This window comes from Bemisia tabaci, chromosome 6, assembly GCF_918797505.1.
Source record: "Bemisia tabaci chromosome 6, PGI_BMITA_v3".
NCBI classification, from domain to species: domain Eukaryota; kingdom Metazoa; phylum Arthropoda; class Insecta; order Hemiptera; family Aleyrodidae; genus Bemisia; species Bemisia tabaci.
Genome location: NC_092798.1, coordinates 2,508,643 through 2,524,435, shown reverse-complemented (window position 1 = coordinate 2,524,435; position 15,793 = coordinate 2,508,643). Strand labels below are relative to the sequence as shown.

Genomic DNA, 15,793 nt, shown 5'->3' with positions numbered 1-15,793 from the left:
CATTACATTCTTCATTTTTCCAATTTCCTGTCATTATGATAGGAATACTGAGGAATAATCAACTTACCTTGCACAATTAGTAAAAAGATAAATACAAATAATGTACAAAAACAAAGTACTTACACCATCGTACAGAATAGACTTCCACGTGTGCTCCAATTTTTTCCTAAGCCGATAACTTTGTAAAATATCTATGATACCAATGAAGAGCAGGAGTCGCTCGCCTTTCCCATTTCTTGCAGGAATAGCACCGGGACTGCTAGCGCCAGAAAAATAAAAAAGTGAAAATGAACATGCGAAAAGTTTCCGGGGACAAGAAAGTTAATGCTCAAGTGAAAATCATCTGACAGAAGACTGTCCGTAGCTCCTGCTTGCACCATCAGTGTCACGGGCACTGCAAGTTCTGTAACTTATGTTTCATTTCATCAAGAATATTTCTCCCTTGGTCATTAGTGATGGCTGGATTAGAGGACTTTTCAGTTTTATTTCAAATTTTCAGTTTTATCTTCCAGTCATCACCTATAAATCTAATAACCCTACTTGAGACTGATAGCTCCACTGATTACAGCCAGCCAATCATACGAGGTCTTGTTGTCTCACCACCGAGCCCCTGAAGGTGGCTGAATGTACTGATAAAAATGTATCCAGTTCTTTATTTTCTTAACCAAATGTAACAATGAAAACAGTTCAAATTTCAAAGAAAAATTAATAGTTTTGAATGGATTTAAAATGAAAATATAAAGCTACTAACGGAACATCCTCTTCTTCATCAATGGGTTCGCTTTCTGCCTGTATACTTTCCATTGCTGTGGAGTGTGCTACGAGCCTTTGTCTATTGATAGATCTTGTCCGATTCAACGATACAGACCCGCTGCTCGGACCACCCGCTTCATCACCTTCTACGTGCATTGAATTTTTCTTCTGTTCCTAAAAAATTGAATATTACATCGGTAAGAAATTTTGACAGAGATATAAGAAAATTAATGCTAGAGCTTGTGACTACCAACGAGAAAAGAGGGCAGGGTCCACAAAAATTGAACAAAAAGAATTGTTGATATCGGAGCAAACAAGCTCGACAGTGTAAAACCAAACCAGAATTATGAAGGTTTGAAAATGTAAAATGCAAAAAACGTAAGATTTTGGATTGCTTGAAAAAAAAAAAATCAAAATAATTTAATTCCGTTTGCCATTCTTGTTTTTCCACTTCAACAAATTTACATATCAATGGCTATGGAATAATGTCGCTTATCTGCAAACTGATGATTTTACAGGACAAAGGAAAAACTTGATCATTTTTGTAAGTCTGAGGTTAGGTTTGCATAATTTTTTCTTTCTTTTTTTTTCTAACATTACAGCGTTATTACAGCACTCCAATGCAGAACTGGAAAAAACTAAAAACATTAGCTTGCATAATTTATTCTACAGAAAACAGCACCATTGCTAACTCATTTTTGGCAAAATTTTCAGTCTAACGGTATTGTCCCTTAACCATTGATATACGAAATGCTAGGTACAACAAAACATTTAGATACAATTTTTAAACTTTTGAAGAAAAAGAAAGCATCAAAAGAAAACAGAAAAAGGACAGCGACTAACCACTAAAAAAACACTTTCAACAAGAGGAGCGCCTTTGTGCGATGAATAATTGAAAAAATTAAGATAATTGACAATGAGCATTTTTCAGTGCAGGATGCATATCCATGCAACCACGGAGATAAACGCTGACATTATTTATAAATTTTGCAATCTTTATAAATTTAATTTTGTGAAATATTTCACAGAAATTTCCGATCTTCTGTATGTTTCTGTTGTTTCATGCCCTACCGTGGATGCACAACCAAGAGCAGGAGGCTTGGCGGAGAGTGCATATCACACAATTGGAGACGCTTCATACAATTGTGCCAACTTCCTGTTGAGATCCCTGTTGCCGTTTCATGTAATCGTGAAACATTGAATTCTACAGAATGTATGCGCTGTGTAAAACGCTCCTCACCTACAAAGACCATTTTTCGAACCATCCAAAAATGCAACTATGCCCCCCTGATTCTCACCCTTTTATTTATTCCCTTTAGTTCTAAGGATTGTGATCAAACTTTAAGTATTAAAATTTTGCATTACAAGTTTTACACAATTTTTCAATCTTCCTCCATCAGACAGATGAGAATTTTCTCTTTTGCAATGATTTTATGATTTCTAGTCTGACTTTAGCGTCATTTTAAAAACAAAAGCATTTTTATTAACTTACCAACTTCTCTCGTAAGGCTTGGTCTAAATTGTGAATACCAAGGAGCAAACTATAATCCATAATTTTAAAACTTTCTAAGACCTGCAAACAAAACAATTTGAAATTAGATAAAAATTAATATGAGGAATTCTGTGCATGTTCAAAGATTGTAGTACTAAATAAGGACTATCAAAAATAAAGTTTGGAATTTAAGCACTTACATTCTATTGGAGTCTTTAGCCGCTAACACACGTACACTCCGAATGTACATTCTGGCCTACTGCGCATGCCCGGGCATCGCCAATGTACACTCATCATTCTCTTGGAAAAGAATGTACAGTTTGACGCGAAGAAGAAGATACCTGCGACAATCTTTTACTCATTCCTGTAACTTATAGTTGTTCAAGAGAACAAAATGAGGAACATTCTCGATGCCCGCGCATGCGCAATGGGCCAGAATGTACATTCGGAGTGTACATGTGTTAGCGGCTTTTAACTATTGCATTTTATTTTCTTCCTTTCTATATGTTCAAGTCATTGTAAGTATTGGAGGGAATTCTGACAACTGACAAATATAAGAGAGAGAAAGAGAGAGAGAAATTCGGACCTTTCAAGTTGGGTTAATGGTCAAATATTTTACGATCTTATATCTCTCCTTGGGGGGATCAGAGGATCGATCTGTTTCGACACAGAATCCATTATGTACATAATATTGAGGTTTTACAGTGCATAGATGATGGATAATGTCATAGAAAAATACCTTCGATTACTGTAAAAAAGAAAAATCTAGCTTTCAACAGAATTTAACTGAAACTTACTCTACAATCCCTTTGGATAGTTTTGTTTAGCGCAGTGTAAGTATCTGCCTCTAAGAATATGCCATCAGGATGGTGTTCCATAAAATCTAAATCTTTGAACGTGGGAGATTTCTTTTGTCGTTCTGCTTTTGAAGCCTGGAAAAGAAGCAAAAATAATTATAATAAGGATATTTGTAAAAAAATTCGAATGAGAGACCAACTTAGTCAGCTATGAGAAATCGGCAATGATTTTCCCATGTTACTTCTGCTCTGCCAAGATAAACGCTGTATGAGCCTTCAGCCTTATTTCCTCATTTAAATTACGAATTTTCAGGGAAATCTGTTAATATGCTTCCTCCCATTTTTCAGAGAACTTTATTCCCAATCAGATCTAAATTATCTGAAAAGAACCCCGCACAGAGCATGGGGTCAGCGGCTCTCAATGGAAGTCAATGAAACTTTCATAGGTTGATATAAAATTCACAATTAAGGGAAAGCCAAAAAATTAGCTCACTTTTGCGAGTAGAAGCCGAGTTATTCCCAATTGAATCTGGACTATTTTCTATCATGCCGCAGCATGGCGGAAGAATTCGGAGTCCCCTCTCCTCTCGTTGTTTGACGTTCTTGATCAGACCTCACGTCACTCACGTGAAGATAGGTGCTTATGCGCTCGGCCGGTGCGAATGCCGTACTCCCTCCCTCTGCCTGCATCTGTCAATTCTGTTTCAGCAACTACATTTCAGACTAAACCGGCCAGCGGCGCCGGCACGGGAGAGGTGCAAGAAGCAGGGAACTCCATATCGCACAGCCCGAACGGAGCATCCTTATGAAAGAAGTGAGTGTAAACAATGTGAAATCGTAGTTGCCTGGTGGGGAGAGGGGGTTTCCTGGCCGAAGTGCTCAAGCAAGGTAAGGCGACACGGAGAATTTATCTCCGCTGCACAGAAAATAGTCCGGATACAATTGGGAATATCTCGGCTTCTACTCGTTAAAGTGAGCTAATTTTTTGGCTTTCCCTTAATTATGAACTTTATATCAATCTATTTAAATTTCATCGACTTTCATCGAGAGCCACTGACCCCATGCTCTGTGCAGGGTTCTTGCAAGAGAAAATATTCATAACTCTCCTTAAAAATTAACGTTTTATTGGAATTAACGGTTTTATGTGGCGCCCCTCTATAGCATGGCAGTGCTTGTGACCATCAGTGCTTGTCGGCCTCCTATGGTGTAGTGGTTGTAGCGCTTGCTCTATAATCGGGAGGTCCCAGGTTCGATTCCCGGCCAGGCGACCCGAGTTTGATGGTCTCAAACAATGGTTGCCTGGGGCTGGTTCAGTAGGGACGGAGGGGGGTGGGACTTAAAGCCTGGGATTAGCCCTTGTGGGCTATTTGAAATAGTAAAAAAAAAAAAAAAAAAAAAAAAAAAAAATCAATGGGAAAACGGACTTCAGTACCAAAAACTTAAATTCAAATCAGTCTAATTGCAGCGAGGAATGAATTAAGGAGTTTTGGGCATAAAATATGCTTAAACACATAAACTGAACCTCAGCCATGACAGATTGAAACCTGTGATTCATAATTATAGTTGAGTGAAAAATATGTTTGAATTTTTTCCTCCCTTTATCAAAACTCGATGAAACTGGATTCAAATTATCATTCACTGATTTTGGTGCTGATACATGATTTACAATTTAATGAAGCCAAGAAGTTATTTTACGCCATGGCAATAAACAGCATTATTAATAAGAGAGTTCATGAATTACCTTTCGTTTGTAAGTCGAGCCTTTCAGATCATACTTCTGATGCAGAGCAACGTAAGATGGAAGTAAATTATTCATAGCAACCAGTCTTATGTTCTTTGAGTTACACTGAAAATCAAAATTAAGAGAATAAAAACTTGATTCTTGAAAGACTACAAAAGCTGTGTTGGGGAAAATGTGTGGCTACAGAAGCTCATACCGCAATGTTTGAGACAACATAAAGTTTTTCTTACATTTTTCAATTTATTGAAATGAGGTTTAGACCCTGGCCTTCCTTAAGGGATTATAAAATTGTGATCTGCAGAATGATTTAATGTTACAAAGGCCTAAAAGTAACTACAACTTCTGGATATTTGTATTTCCGAGTGTAATATATTCATACCTTAGATTTTAACTTCTCGATAGACCTTCTCTCAAATACAGTAATGTGCGGTTAAACTATTTGAAAAAAAAAAAAAAACTAAGGAACATTTTCTGATCTTTCACTTCCTTCCTTCCTCTTTTGCTTTGTAAGTAAAACTTTCAGAAATAAATACAGTGAAAATTTTGATCATAGGTACACCTCTGGCAAGAAGCCAAGGAATGTAACTTCACAAATAACGTAAAAAGATTTACGGTATTGACAACTTACCTGATAACAATAAAGTCCAAAAAATTTGGGTAACAGAGTGCGAGGATTTTGATTTAAATTCTGAAAAATAAACAAGGCAAAATTTGTAAGACTTTGGAGAGGCAAATGAATAAAAATATAGGAAATAAAGGTAGAATACAAAAAATACGGGTGGAGAAAGTTAGTAATAAAAAAAAAATTGTTCTTAATTTGGAGTAATCAATATTTCTTCATTTTCTTAGATTTTCATTTTTCATTTTTCCGTTTGCAAATGTAAATAGTTACAGCAAGAAGAGTGCCCATGCCTCATACTTTCGGTTTTTACTTGTCCTGAAATCCCAATATCGGGAGGCATGGTACAGAAAGATCTTCTACCGATAGATTTAACCTATGATGGGGTAAAGACTGACCATGAAACTGATTATGCAGAGAGAAAAACTTGAGACTGAAGCATAAAAGTTCCTTAAGAAAATATTCAAAATCAGTGCCCCATGATGCTTAAATTATCTCATTCTTTTAATCATAAGAGACAAGTTTAAACAAACATAAACTGCAAAACTCAGACTAACAATTGAGGACACCGCACCAAGAACAGCCTATAGGCGTATAGGTCGTTATTACGCCCATCTGCTTTTCGGATTTTACATACCCTGAACTATGCTGTGGTAGCAATAGAATATAGATAGGTAACGGCTTGAGGTCGAGAAACCTTTTTTTTCCGAGTTAAGTCAGGCCTCTGGGTCGATGGGTGCAAGAACGACCTATAAACGGGCCTATAAACTTAAGGGTCTATAAGGTGCTAGTTACCCCTTTCTTTACTCACTATCGATATTCTTTCATTTTGCGTTAATCATGCATGATTAAAATGATTTATACTTCATATTGCCACCAAAATGACTGTTGGGCGTGATAATGGCCTATAAACCGCTTTTTTAAATTAAATATATTAGAGTTTAAACCCAAAATGTATCGCAAAATCTACCCGGCATCCTTCAATAGAAGGGTTAGGTCACCCAAAAACACCAAAACAGGGTACCTGCATAGAAAACTCTGCGCAGTACATCAAAAACAAAACTTTAAATGCGTTTTTCCCAAAACGTGGTTTCCAGTTATAGGCTGTTTTTGGTGCGGTGTCCTCAATTAATCTCCATTGCACAGAAAATGGACATGCCATGATTTCCTAAGGCTTAAAAGAAGGTACAAATCTCATGAGTGATTTCCACTTACCATATAATAACCTGGAAGTAATTTTTGAAGAAACTCTCCTTCTTTGTGTTGAACAGTTTTCATGATGAACTCATCATCTTCGGTTACGTAAAATATGGAGCCGCTGGCACCAGGATTGGAAAGTTCTCGTAAAGGAGCACTACAAAAGGATATCTGAAAAATAAAATTTAAAACTTAGTACATGCAAGTAAACTTCAAGGGGCAACTTAGAGATATTTAAAATAAAAATGATAAAAAGGATCTTGCTTGAAAGGAAACAGATGTAAATTAGTAGAAATTAGGATTTACTGAATCGTTGTGTCATAGTATAATGCATGTAAAATGAAATGAGGAAACCCAGAAAAATGAGGATTTCCTTGTAATAAAATATTTTTCATGAAAAAATAAAATAAAATCTCAGATTAGGTTAGAGCTTTTCAGTTTTTTTTATGAAATTTTATGTAAAAATAACTATGCTACAATCCTGCAAAAATTCCTCTCCATTACATCATTTTAATACATTTTTTAGTTTGTTCCCTTTCCACAGAAAGTTATTTTGTCATAAGCTGTTATACTTACCAGAAAATCATCAGGTTGAATTCCAAATAAATCACGGAAGTATCTAAATGCAATGGGCGCATAAGTCTTAAAGGTAAATTCGGAGTAATGATGAGCTGGAGTATGATTCGACCCATCAGCTGCAAAAACCGTTGTTTCAACAGTCATGAAGTCTTGCATAAGTAAGTCGCGTTCGGGCTTGGACGCTAGGCCACCAACAGCATGTTGAATACCTAGCTGTATAGATCCCATGATCTGACTGGTTTGGATCTGAAAGGACAAAACCAAAATCATTAGTCAGAGCAAGACAATTCTAAAAAAAAACAAATAACCAAACGAATCAGCAAAATCTGTACTTCATCAAATACCAAAGCCATAAACATTTCAGCCCAGTGTATTGTTCTGAAAAGGGTAAAGAAAAGGCAACCTTATAATCTGCTAGATGTTATCTTCTCTTGCAATGTGTTTTTTAGAGACCATTTAACAAAACAGACACGAAAAAGCTGGCATCCCATTACCGATGCACTTTATTATACTCCAGCTCTTTAAAAAAGGATCATTCATATTAACTGTCTTTATCACAATCAGATAATTAAAGAGACAGTCCAACTGGCAGCTGGCTTAAGAAATGATTAAATGGCTGCTTGACAAGCTGGTTGACGAGCTTTTTAAGATCAGTTTAATCAGCACTGACTGATACCGGCAAATTGGGGAAACCGTTACATGTAAACAGCTAGACAAACCATCTGATCTCGCCTTTAGAAGCAGAACCATAACTTTACTTTCGGTTTTATCTCTTTTCTACAGATGGCTAGGCATTGGTTGGCAGACAGAGCAAAACTCCGGTGTAAGTCGGCAAACACATAACTCGTTTGCGGTGTCTGAAAATCTCCGCCTCTATGTTATTTTTTAAAATAGAACAAATTCACATGATTCCTTGAAGTTTTTGCAGAATTTTCTTCGCACAGAGAAGAAAAATCAAGGCAGTTTTAAAGAATTGCCGTTGCGTAGTTTTCCATTTAAAAAATAAAGTATGACAGTAAGTCTGCGATGTCGCAAACCGAGTTATGTGATTGCCGACTTTCACCGTCGAAAAGCACTTCCAGTTTTTGCATAAAACCAAACCTGAATACAGCCACTCTTGTATTAAATCTGCTTAGTTATAGCAAAAAAAGCTACTTATCATTCAAAATTGTTCCTTTGCAATCTTAGATCTACTTCTGATTTGATAACATCTTCTACAAAATTCAACGGAATTCTGAACATTTTCTACGGTATTATCATCTTAAACTGTCACACTTCATTTGCTAACGTGAAAATACTATTTGCATGGTGTTCCACAAAAACAACTTCAAGAAAATAACTGTTCTCAAGTTGTACTGACCTGTACCAAGCCTCAAAAGGCTACTGTATCGTGAAAAAAATAAAATGAATTGAATTGAACTAACATCAGAAGCTTACAGAAAGTAAATGTGAAAAAAGTTGTTGATATGAGGGAAACATACCTTTTTATAAGTAATCTCTCCACCAACGCCCACTCTTCGGTGTCCAATTTTCTTCCCTTTCTCGAGCTTCTGTCTTGCCATAGTTCCATTCCTTCTGCCGATGGAACCCTAGATAATAAACAAGGAAATACTTTAATTGCGCCAGGAAACATCATGTAGATAGAAACCAAAACAAAGAAAAAAATACAAGGAATTGAAAAATAGGGAGAAAAAAAGAAAATGCAAACAAAATACAAATAAGGAAATTTCTGCGGAAAAAGTTGAAAAGAAAATGCTAAAAGATGGACTGCTCTTCAAAAGTGGATACTTAATGTGCTTGTCTTTATTTTTTATAAGGACTCATAAAAAACACTCTAGGGTTTATATGTCAGGGATAAAATGAAAAACTAATGATAAAAAAAAAAACAAAAATGAAAACAAAAACCAAACGAGCAAACAAAGGTAATAAGGAAAAACCACAAACACACGTGTCTATAGTACAAGACGACATGTTTTCATATGCAGTGGGAATAGAAAAATTGTCATTTACTCAGAATGAACTGGCTTATTTTGATCGGAGCGACCCAATTTTTACGGAGTAGGCTATGAAAAACGGAACTTACACCTAAGGTTTCAGTACTCTGATCATCTCCACTTACATCTGAAAAAGAAAGAAAAAATATAAATTAATATTTCAGTTTTAATAGGTAGTTACGATTTTGAGGAGTAATTTTCTATGAACCTTTAATTGATAGAAAATTAACTTTGATAACATTTTTTTAAAAATAAAATTGCAAATATTTCCTTACTTTTGGCTAATTTTCTGAGCAATTCATTGGATGATAAGTAGCCAAAAATATGAAGAGAAATGTTTTGGAATTTTTTATGAAAGGACATGTTAATTCAAAGGGATTGTCCAGTGTTTTAAAATTCTCAGGATTTTTTTCCTTAGCATAGTCAATAGAATGATGTTCAGAGCAATGCTTTACAAGGGGTGACTGCGTGAATTTTTATTGGCATTGGAGTGCTTCCATTATTATATTTTTTTTTGTAAAATCTGGTAAAAAAAAATATGAATGCAAAAGGACTAGAACAACAGTGTAAGTTGGCAATTGCATCACTCGGTTTCAACGTCGTAGACTTCCTGTCATACTTCATTTTTTAAAAGGAAAACTACTCAACAGCGATTCTTTAAAACTGCCATGATTTGTTTTCTCTGTGCAAAGAAAATTCTGCGTTAACTTCAAGGAATGATGTCAATTTATTATTCTTTAAAAAAATAACATAGAGGCGGAGATTTTCTGACACCGCAAACGAGATATGCGATTGCGGACTTACGAAAGGTTTCCGTATTGACAGTATTGCTTATAGCTGTCGGTTCAAAATTTAAGTATATTCTCTCTTAAACTTGATTTGGTTCATGTAAAAGAGAAAAAACACTTCTTAGAGGTTTTGGGGATGCAAAATTGAATACGACATGTACGTCTCTCTACAATTATCCCTTGTTTTATTGTTGCATGATACTTCTATCATAAATATGGTTATACAAGACCAAAAAGCTATCGACAAACTTGATAAGTTGTTGATGAAATTACCTACTCTGTGTTCTATTTTGACATTTTAATTAATAACTTAATAATTTCTTCAGGGATGGTTCTGATTGAACCACTGATTGATACGATGAGTCATACTGTTGGAAAGATTATTGAGCGACAGTCTGTTGAAAGTAGACTTACGCCTGAAGAGATGTAAAAACAGAGCTCAGCAGCACATTGTTCGGTGGATTCAAAGTTTATTTTTCACGATGTGAGAACAGCTCACTTCATTCCCACACAGTCTCTATCAATTCTATGGGTGGAAGCCATTATGTCTAACTGTTCAATGGTGTTTTAAAGTGAAACTCAGGATCACAAACGGCGAACAAAGTGCCTGATAAAGATCATTGAAACTGATCACCTCCTGCCACCAGTGACGTAACTTTCCTTATCAGTGCTGTCTTCTCTTACATAGCTGTCAATGCCAACACCAAAACCAGTACCAAACCCAGCTGTATACTGGTCAATGAATTGACTTTTCTTATACATTTGACATTTACGGATGTAACCCTAGCCCAACAAAAATCGGGCTCTTAGCGCCTGACTGACTAAATCGAACTGAGTCACACTGTCCTTGTACCAATTAGAACGTTCTGTTGATAAACAAAGGGGTTTACTTGGTAAAATCTTGCTTCTAAGTTCATGTTAGGTGTCTGAATTCTTAAGCGGTGACTGGTAGATTTCCACAGATCAATCGGAAGATTTATCGATCAGCGAAAAATCCAATCTGACCTTTCATACAATAATATCCAGAAATCCTTCAACTGGACTGCCTATACAAATCCATAAACTGTGAAAACGGCATAATCAGCACGACTTGACTTCCAAACATAATATAAAGTTTTAGCTTGATGTTCACGGGAAACCTTCAACTTTCATCAGAGATTCAGTGTCCTGATAAGAGATATAGGTCTTGCCTATTTACAGTCCGTTACAAGATATGAGAAACAACCCTCAATTCCCTTAGTAAGTAAAATATCATCGTAGGTGTTGTGACAGCTTATCTGCTTCATTTAGAAGTTTTTAGATACTGACACCCCCAAAATATTCGCACACAGACAGTAAACACAGCGACTCCATATGATGACCCAATTGGACTCTCCTGATAGACACTATCTGCAAGGACACGAGATAGGAATGTCTGGATAAATTATGCATGGAAAATGTAGTCTGAGTCATAGTGTCTCTCAAACAAATGCGTGGGTGGATAGACATTGATTTCATTTCACAGTTCAACTCAAGTTCCTTCTAATCAATCAATGACAGTATGAACTAACCAAGAGGGTCAACATAAGAGTCTCTACGGGCCGACGGGAATTGAGTGATAAGATGTTAGTTTCTTACCATCTTCGGTATTTTCATCGTCTCTGTATTCGCTGGGGACTCTGTCATTTCGAGACGACGAAATAAAACTGGACTCAGCGACTTGGATCTCATCCACATCTCCGGAAGCCATTGTGACCTCTTAATTAAAAACTAATGTATGGACGATCAAATATCACGAAACGAATCACAGAACGCAACTGCATAAGCTGTCATGTTTGTTTTAACTGAACATACTGAGAAATTCGGGAAACTTTACATTCCTGGCGAAATAAATTGGCCCCGACGGCCAAAACGATACACTTCTCGCGGAGCAAAACAAGTAAGGTGGTTTGATAATAGAGGTGTGACTGTGTGGACTCATTGAATTTTCCTCCACCATGTTGTGACGTCAGAGCCGGTGAGATCGCCGTTGAGTTTCAGATGGGTCGCGCGGTCGATTCTTGTATTGATGGTCAACTACGATTGATCCTGAAGGCGCTTCCAATTGAGCCAGGGTAGCAAAATTTCAGGAAAAATAGAATCGTCAAATATTCAATGAAAGTTCGGAAATATGTGAAAGACATATCTCAATTTGAAAATTGGCGCACGCTAAATGGATTGCATTTTGCAAAAAGGAACCAAAAGCATTGCAATGATGCTAAGATTGTGCATTTTCATCCTTCGCAATAAAATTACTGAAATCATGAAAAAATATGAAATTTACATGGTAATTTTTATCTTAAATTTACAGTTTTTAGCGAGTGAGATAAAAACTGTCAATGTATAATCAGGGTTTTCTCTCAAGACAGAAGAAGTATGAACAATCTTTGCAACATTGCAATGCTCCTGGTTCCTTTTTGCCAAATGCAACCTAAATGATAAGCAGAAGGGAACAGCGTTATTACAGTGTTGTAAAAATTGTGCATCTCCAACTTCATTAAAAAAAAGTGCTGAGAATGGCGAATGGTTTATGCATACCTAAATTTTTTTTTTAATTTTAAAGAAAAGCAATCTTGAAAATGGTATTGCTGTGGGTACATTGTTTTAGAATTGAGTAGAATTTTTAAAGCATAGGAGAAGATGTACGATTTTTTAAACACTTTAATCGCGTTAGTTCCCTTTTGCTAAATGATTTACAAATACCTGATCGTCAAAACGCTGCCAAATTTTTTTGAATCATAGATGAAGACTTTTTTTCACACTCAAAGTCCTGAGTCGGGTCAAATTGGCCTGCACTTAAATGTGTTGCTTTTGATAGTTTTTAAGTATTATATCTATTTCTATATTTTTGAAAATGAGAAATACTTTTTTTGAAGTTTTCACCTTTTCGGTAATACGTACTGGCACTTTTTTACCCCCTCCTCTTTTGCTTCATGTAACTCCCCCGAAGGAGATAGTCGGGCCAATTTGACCCGGCTCGGGATTTCTAGGGTTTCTAGAGGTTATTCGTCATGAAACAATTCCCTGACATGACACATCTCTCGCCGAAATACCAATTTTTAGACGCTTTAGGGCGTTTGAAAGACCTCTACATACCCCCTCCCTCCAAATAATTATTTAATAATCGTCTGATTCTTAATCTCAATTTGAGAAAAGTAATTTTTAGCTCACTTTTCAAATTTTGTAGTTTTAGACGTATGCGTTTTCATGGTGAGGCGGTAGCACCACCACAAGTAAGCCAATCAAAAACGAGCACAATAAATGTGGGAATGAAGTAAGGGAAAGGATGCGCGTTGATGACGGCGCGGCGCAGAGATACATCTATTCGTACTTGATGGATGTCCGCGTTGCGTCTTCAAAATTGAAGGCGCGATGGCGCGAGGCGTAAATTCGCAATGCTCCGTTCTATACTGCTAATGAGGTGTCGCTCAGATTCGCGAGAAAGGTCAAAAAACGAGGGCCCGATTACGTCTCTACTACCTGCGGATAAGTTCCACACAGCCCTTGAAGCACCACTACAAAATAACACAAACCGAAACAGACATATCGTGGAATTAGAGCATGGTAAAGGACGCGCCTTGACGACGGCGCAGAGATATATCTATTCGTGCTTGATGGATGTCCGGGTTGCGTATGCAAAATTGAAGGCGCGATGCGATGGTGCGAGGCGTGAACCCGCACTGCTCCTCTTTATGCTGTCAATGAGGTGTCGTTCAGGATTCGGGAGAAAATTTCAAAAACGCGGCATGAATCCGTCCTTCGGCCAGTGATGCCAGGCGTACGGATTTATCCGTGCCGCGCGGACATTCCCTATACCGACACGGACCGCGTACGGACAAAAACCTTATGGGAAAAACGCTTCCTTATCTTAAAATATCCGTACGCGTGACGTCACAGAATGACGCTCAGCCAATAGTAGCACGGAGAGCGGTAGAGCGTACGGATCTCGTACACGGAGCACCCGGGAACACTGGTCCTTCCTATCTTAGATTGTGTGAACATGTCGGTCGACTCAGGGGTTTTGTCGATTGATTCGCTGGTTTATCGATTGACTGACGGATTTTGTAAATTGATTGGTTTTCGATCGATTCACAAGGTTTGTCGATCGATTCACAGAGTGGACTGAATCGAGTCATGTCGATCGACTTAGGATTTTAGTTTTTGATCAAATTGACAATTTTTTTTTTTTTTTTTTTCTTTTTTTTTTTATTTAAATTGACGATTGGTTCACGTCGATCGATTCTCGTTTTAGTTTTCGATCGATTCATGCCGGTCAAGTCCACAGCCTCGATCTGCTTCCTTACTGATGCAGAATATCGTTCACTTGAGGTTTGCCTTCACTTTCACCTTAAAGGCAGCATATCAGAGCGAATACTCGAAAAATAATACATGTAAAGGTATAGCTTCTTCGGCGATAGGTAGTTGGTTTAATATCCGATTAGTGATAATAAAGAGTAAAATTTTAGAAACATGGAAGTAGCACTTTCATTACAGTTGATCATATCGATGGCTAAAGTGCGAAACCACGCATCTTAATTGAGGTGTTTCAAAATATTCGCTCCTATTTTAGTTTTCCTAGGAGAAAGAGGCAACTTTGTAGCTTAAAATTTTTACCGAATATTCTGCCGAATCTGGGAATTCCTCTGAAAATTATGTTTACCAGTTTTCCAAGGAAACAATTAAGTATGACAGAAGGTCTGAGACCAGAGGCGGATCCAGCAATTTGGCAACACCGGGTTTCCTTCATTTAAAGCTATGCTAAATAATCGATTTTTGTTGGAGTACCTGGCCCCACCAAGAATTGATACATTACCATAATTTTAAATGGTGAAAAACAATGTTGCCGATTTGCTGGATCCACCAATAATGCCTCCAACGTAGCAAACGGAGATACGTGTTTTCGCATTTTGCTGTTAATATTCAGCCAATGAAATTCCAGAACGTAGGAAGAGCCCTGAGCCATGCTGGTCGAAGAATACGACATAATTTGTAAATTTCACGCTTCAGTTTTCCATTTATTTCATCTCTAGTAAAGGACAGAAAATACAGAATGTACTCGATATACCGCATGACGGTCCTCCCTGGGTTCTTCTTTAGTTTTCCGGGCTCTCTTCAAGGCTCCCCTTAAGGTGCTCTCAAATTCATCCCGCACTACATAAAATATTTGTAATTTACAAATCCAGTATTGTTAAGGAGAGTCGAGAGTCCTTATCTGTCGTGCTAAGGAAAAACGCCGTATGAACCTTCAGGCGTTGCCAAATTTCCTTAGATAAAACGCAAACCTGATAAACTTATGAATATTTTTCTTCCGACTTTTCGGAGAATTTTATTCGTATTTTGATGAAAGGTTCCTGAAATTTTTACGGAAAAATAATCATAATTTTCCTCAAAAATATACATTTTATCGAAGGAAATTTGGCAACTCTCGAATGTTCATACGGCGCTCTTCTTTAGCACGGAAGAATACATGTGGAAATGAAGCAAGGGAAAGGATGCGCGTTGATGACGGCGCGGCGCAGAGATACATCTATTCGTACTTGATGGATGTCCGTGTTGCGTCTGCAAAATTGAAGGCGCGATGGCGCGAGGCGTGAATTCGCAATGATTCGTTCTTTACTGATAATGAGGTGTCGCGGCAGTCATCACTCTTCACCGCGTATTTACTGGTGCTAAGATACACTATTCTTAGGTTCTATTGAATAGAATTGTTCCAATCTTTAGACTTCTTTCCAATTTTTAACGAAATTTTTTTAAAACTTCTAAAATTGAAAATTTAATTCGTTGGAAAAAAACATCGACAAATTGAAAAATATCG

At 37.1% G+C, this 15,793-nt stretch overlaps 1 protein-coding gene and 1 long non-coding RNA gene across 12 annotated transcripts in view; one reads left to right on the top strand and one right to left on the bottom strand.

The window, feature by feature from the left end:
- The window catches only part of PIP5K59B (Phosphatidylinositol 4-phosphate 5-kinase 59B), a 47,286-nt gene extending 35,360 nt beyond the window's left edge, over positions 1-11,926 (bottom strand). For 3 of the 10 annotated variants that reach the window (XR_011900086.1, XM_072301825.1, XM_072301823.1), the window contains exons 1-11: positions 11,578-11,924; positions 9,262-9,299; positions 8,660-8,767; positions 7,176-7,424; positions 6,618-6,770; positions 5,412-5,471; positions 4,784-4,888; positions 3,043-3,177; positions 2,246-2,326; positions 752-927; positions 124-259 (exon numbers count right to left, since the gene is read on the bottom strand). Coding sequence is in view for 9 of the 10 variants with exons in the window: in XM_072301825.1 (XP_072157926.1) it covers positions 124-259; positions 752-927; positions 2,246-2,326; positions 3,043-3,177; positions 4,784-4,888; positions 5,412-5,471; positions 6,618-6,770; positions 7,176-7,424; positions 8,660-8,767; positions 9,262-9,299; positions 11,578-11,689 (1,353 nt within the window). In the remaining variant the exon portion in view is untranslated. Of the gene's footprint in view, positions 1-123; positions 260-751; positions 928-2,245; positions 2,327-3,042; positions 3,178-4,783; positions 4,889-5,411; positions 5,472-6,617; positions 6,771-7,175; positions 7,425-8,659; positions 8,768-9,261; positions 9,300-11,577 lie in introns of all 10 variants that reach the window. The other 7 variants (XM_072301828.1, XM_072301829.1, XM_072301830.1 and 4 more) reach the window with 5 other exon arrangements.
- LOC109041672 (uncharacterized) lies at positions 810-2,120 on the top strand. Of its 2 annotated transcripts, none has more exons than XR_002009979.2 (2): positions 810-950; positions 1,843-2,120. It is a non-coding gene; the product is annotated as an uncharacterized lncRNA (long non-coding RNA). The 2 variants fall into 2 exon arrangements; XR_011900087.1 differs by having other exon boundaries at positions 811-950; positions 1,848-2,120.
- Positions 11,927-15,793: the final 3,867 nt, after the last annotated feature.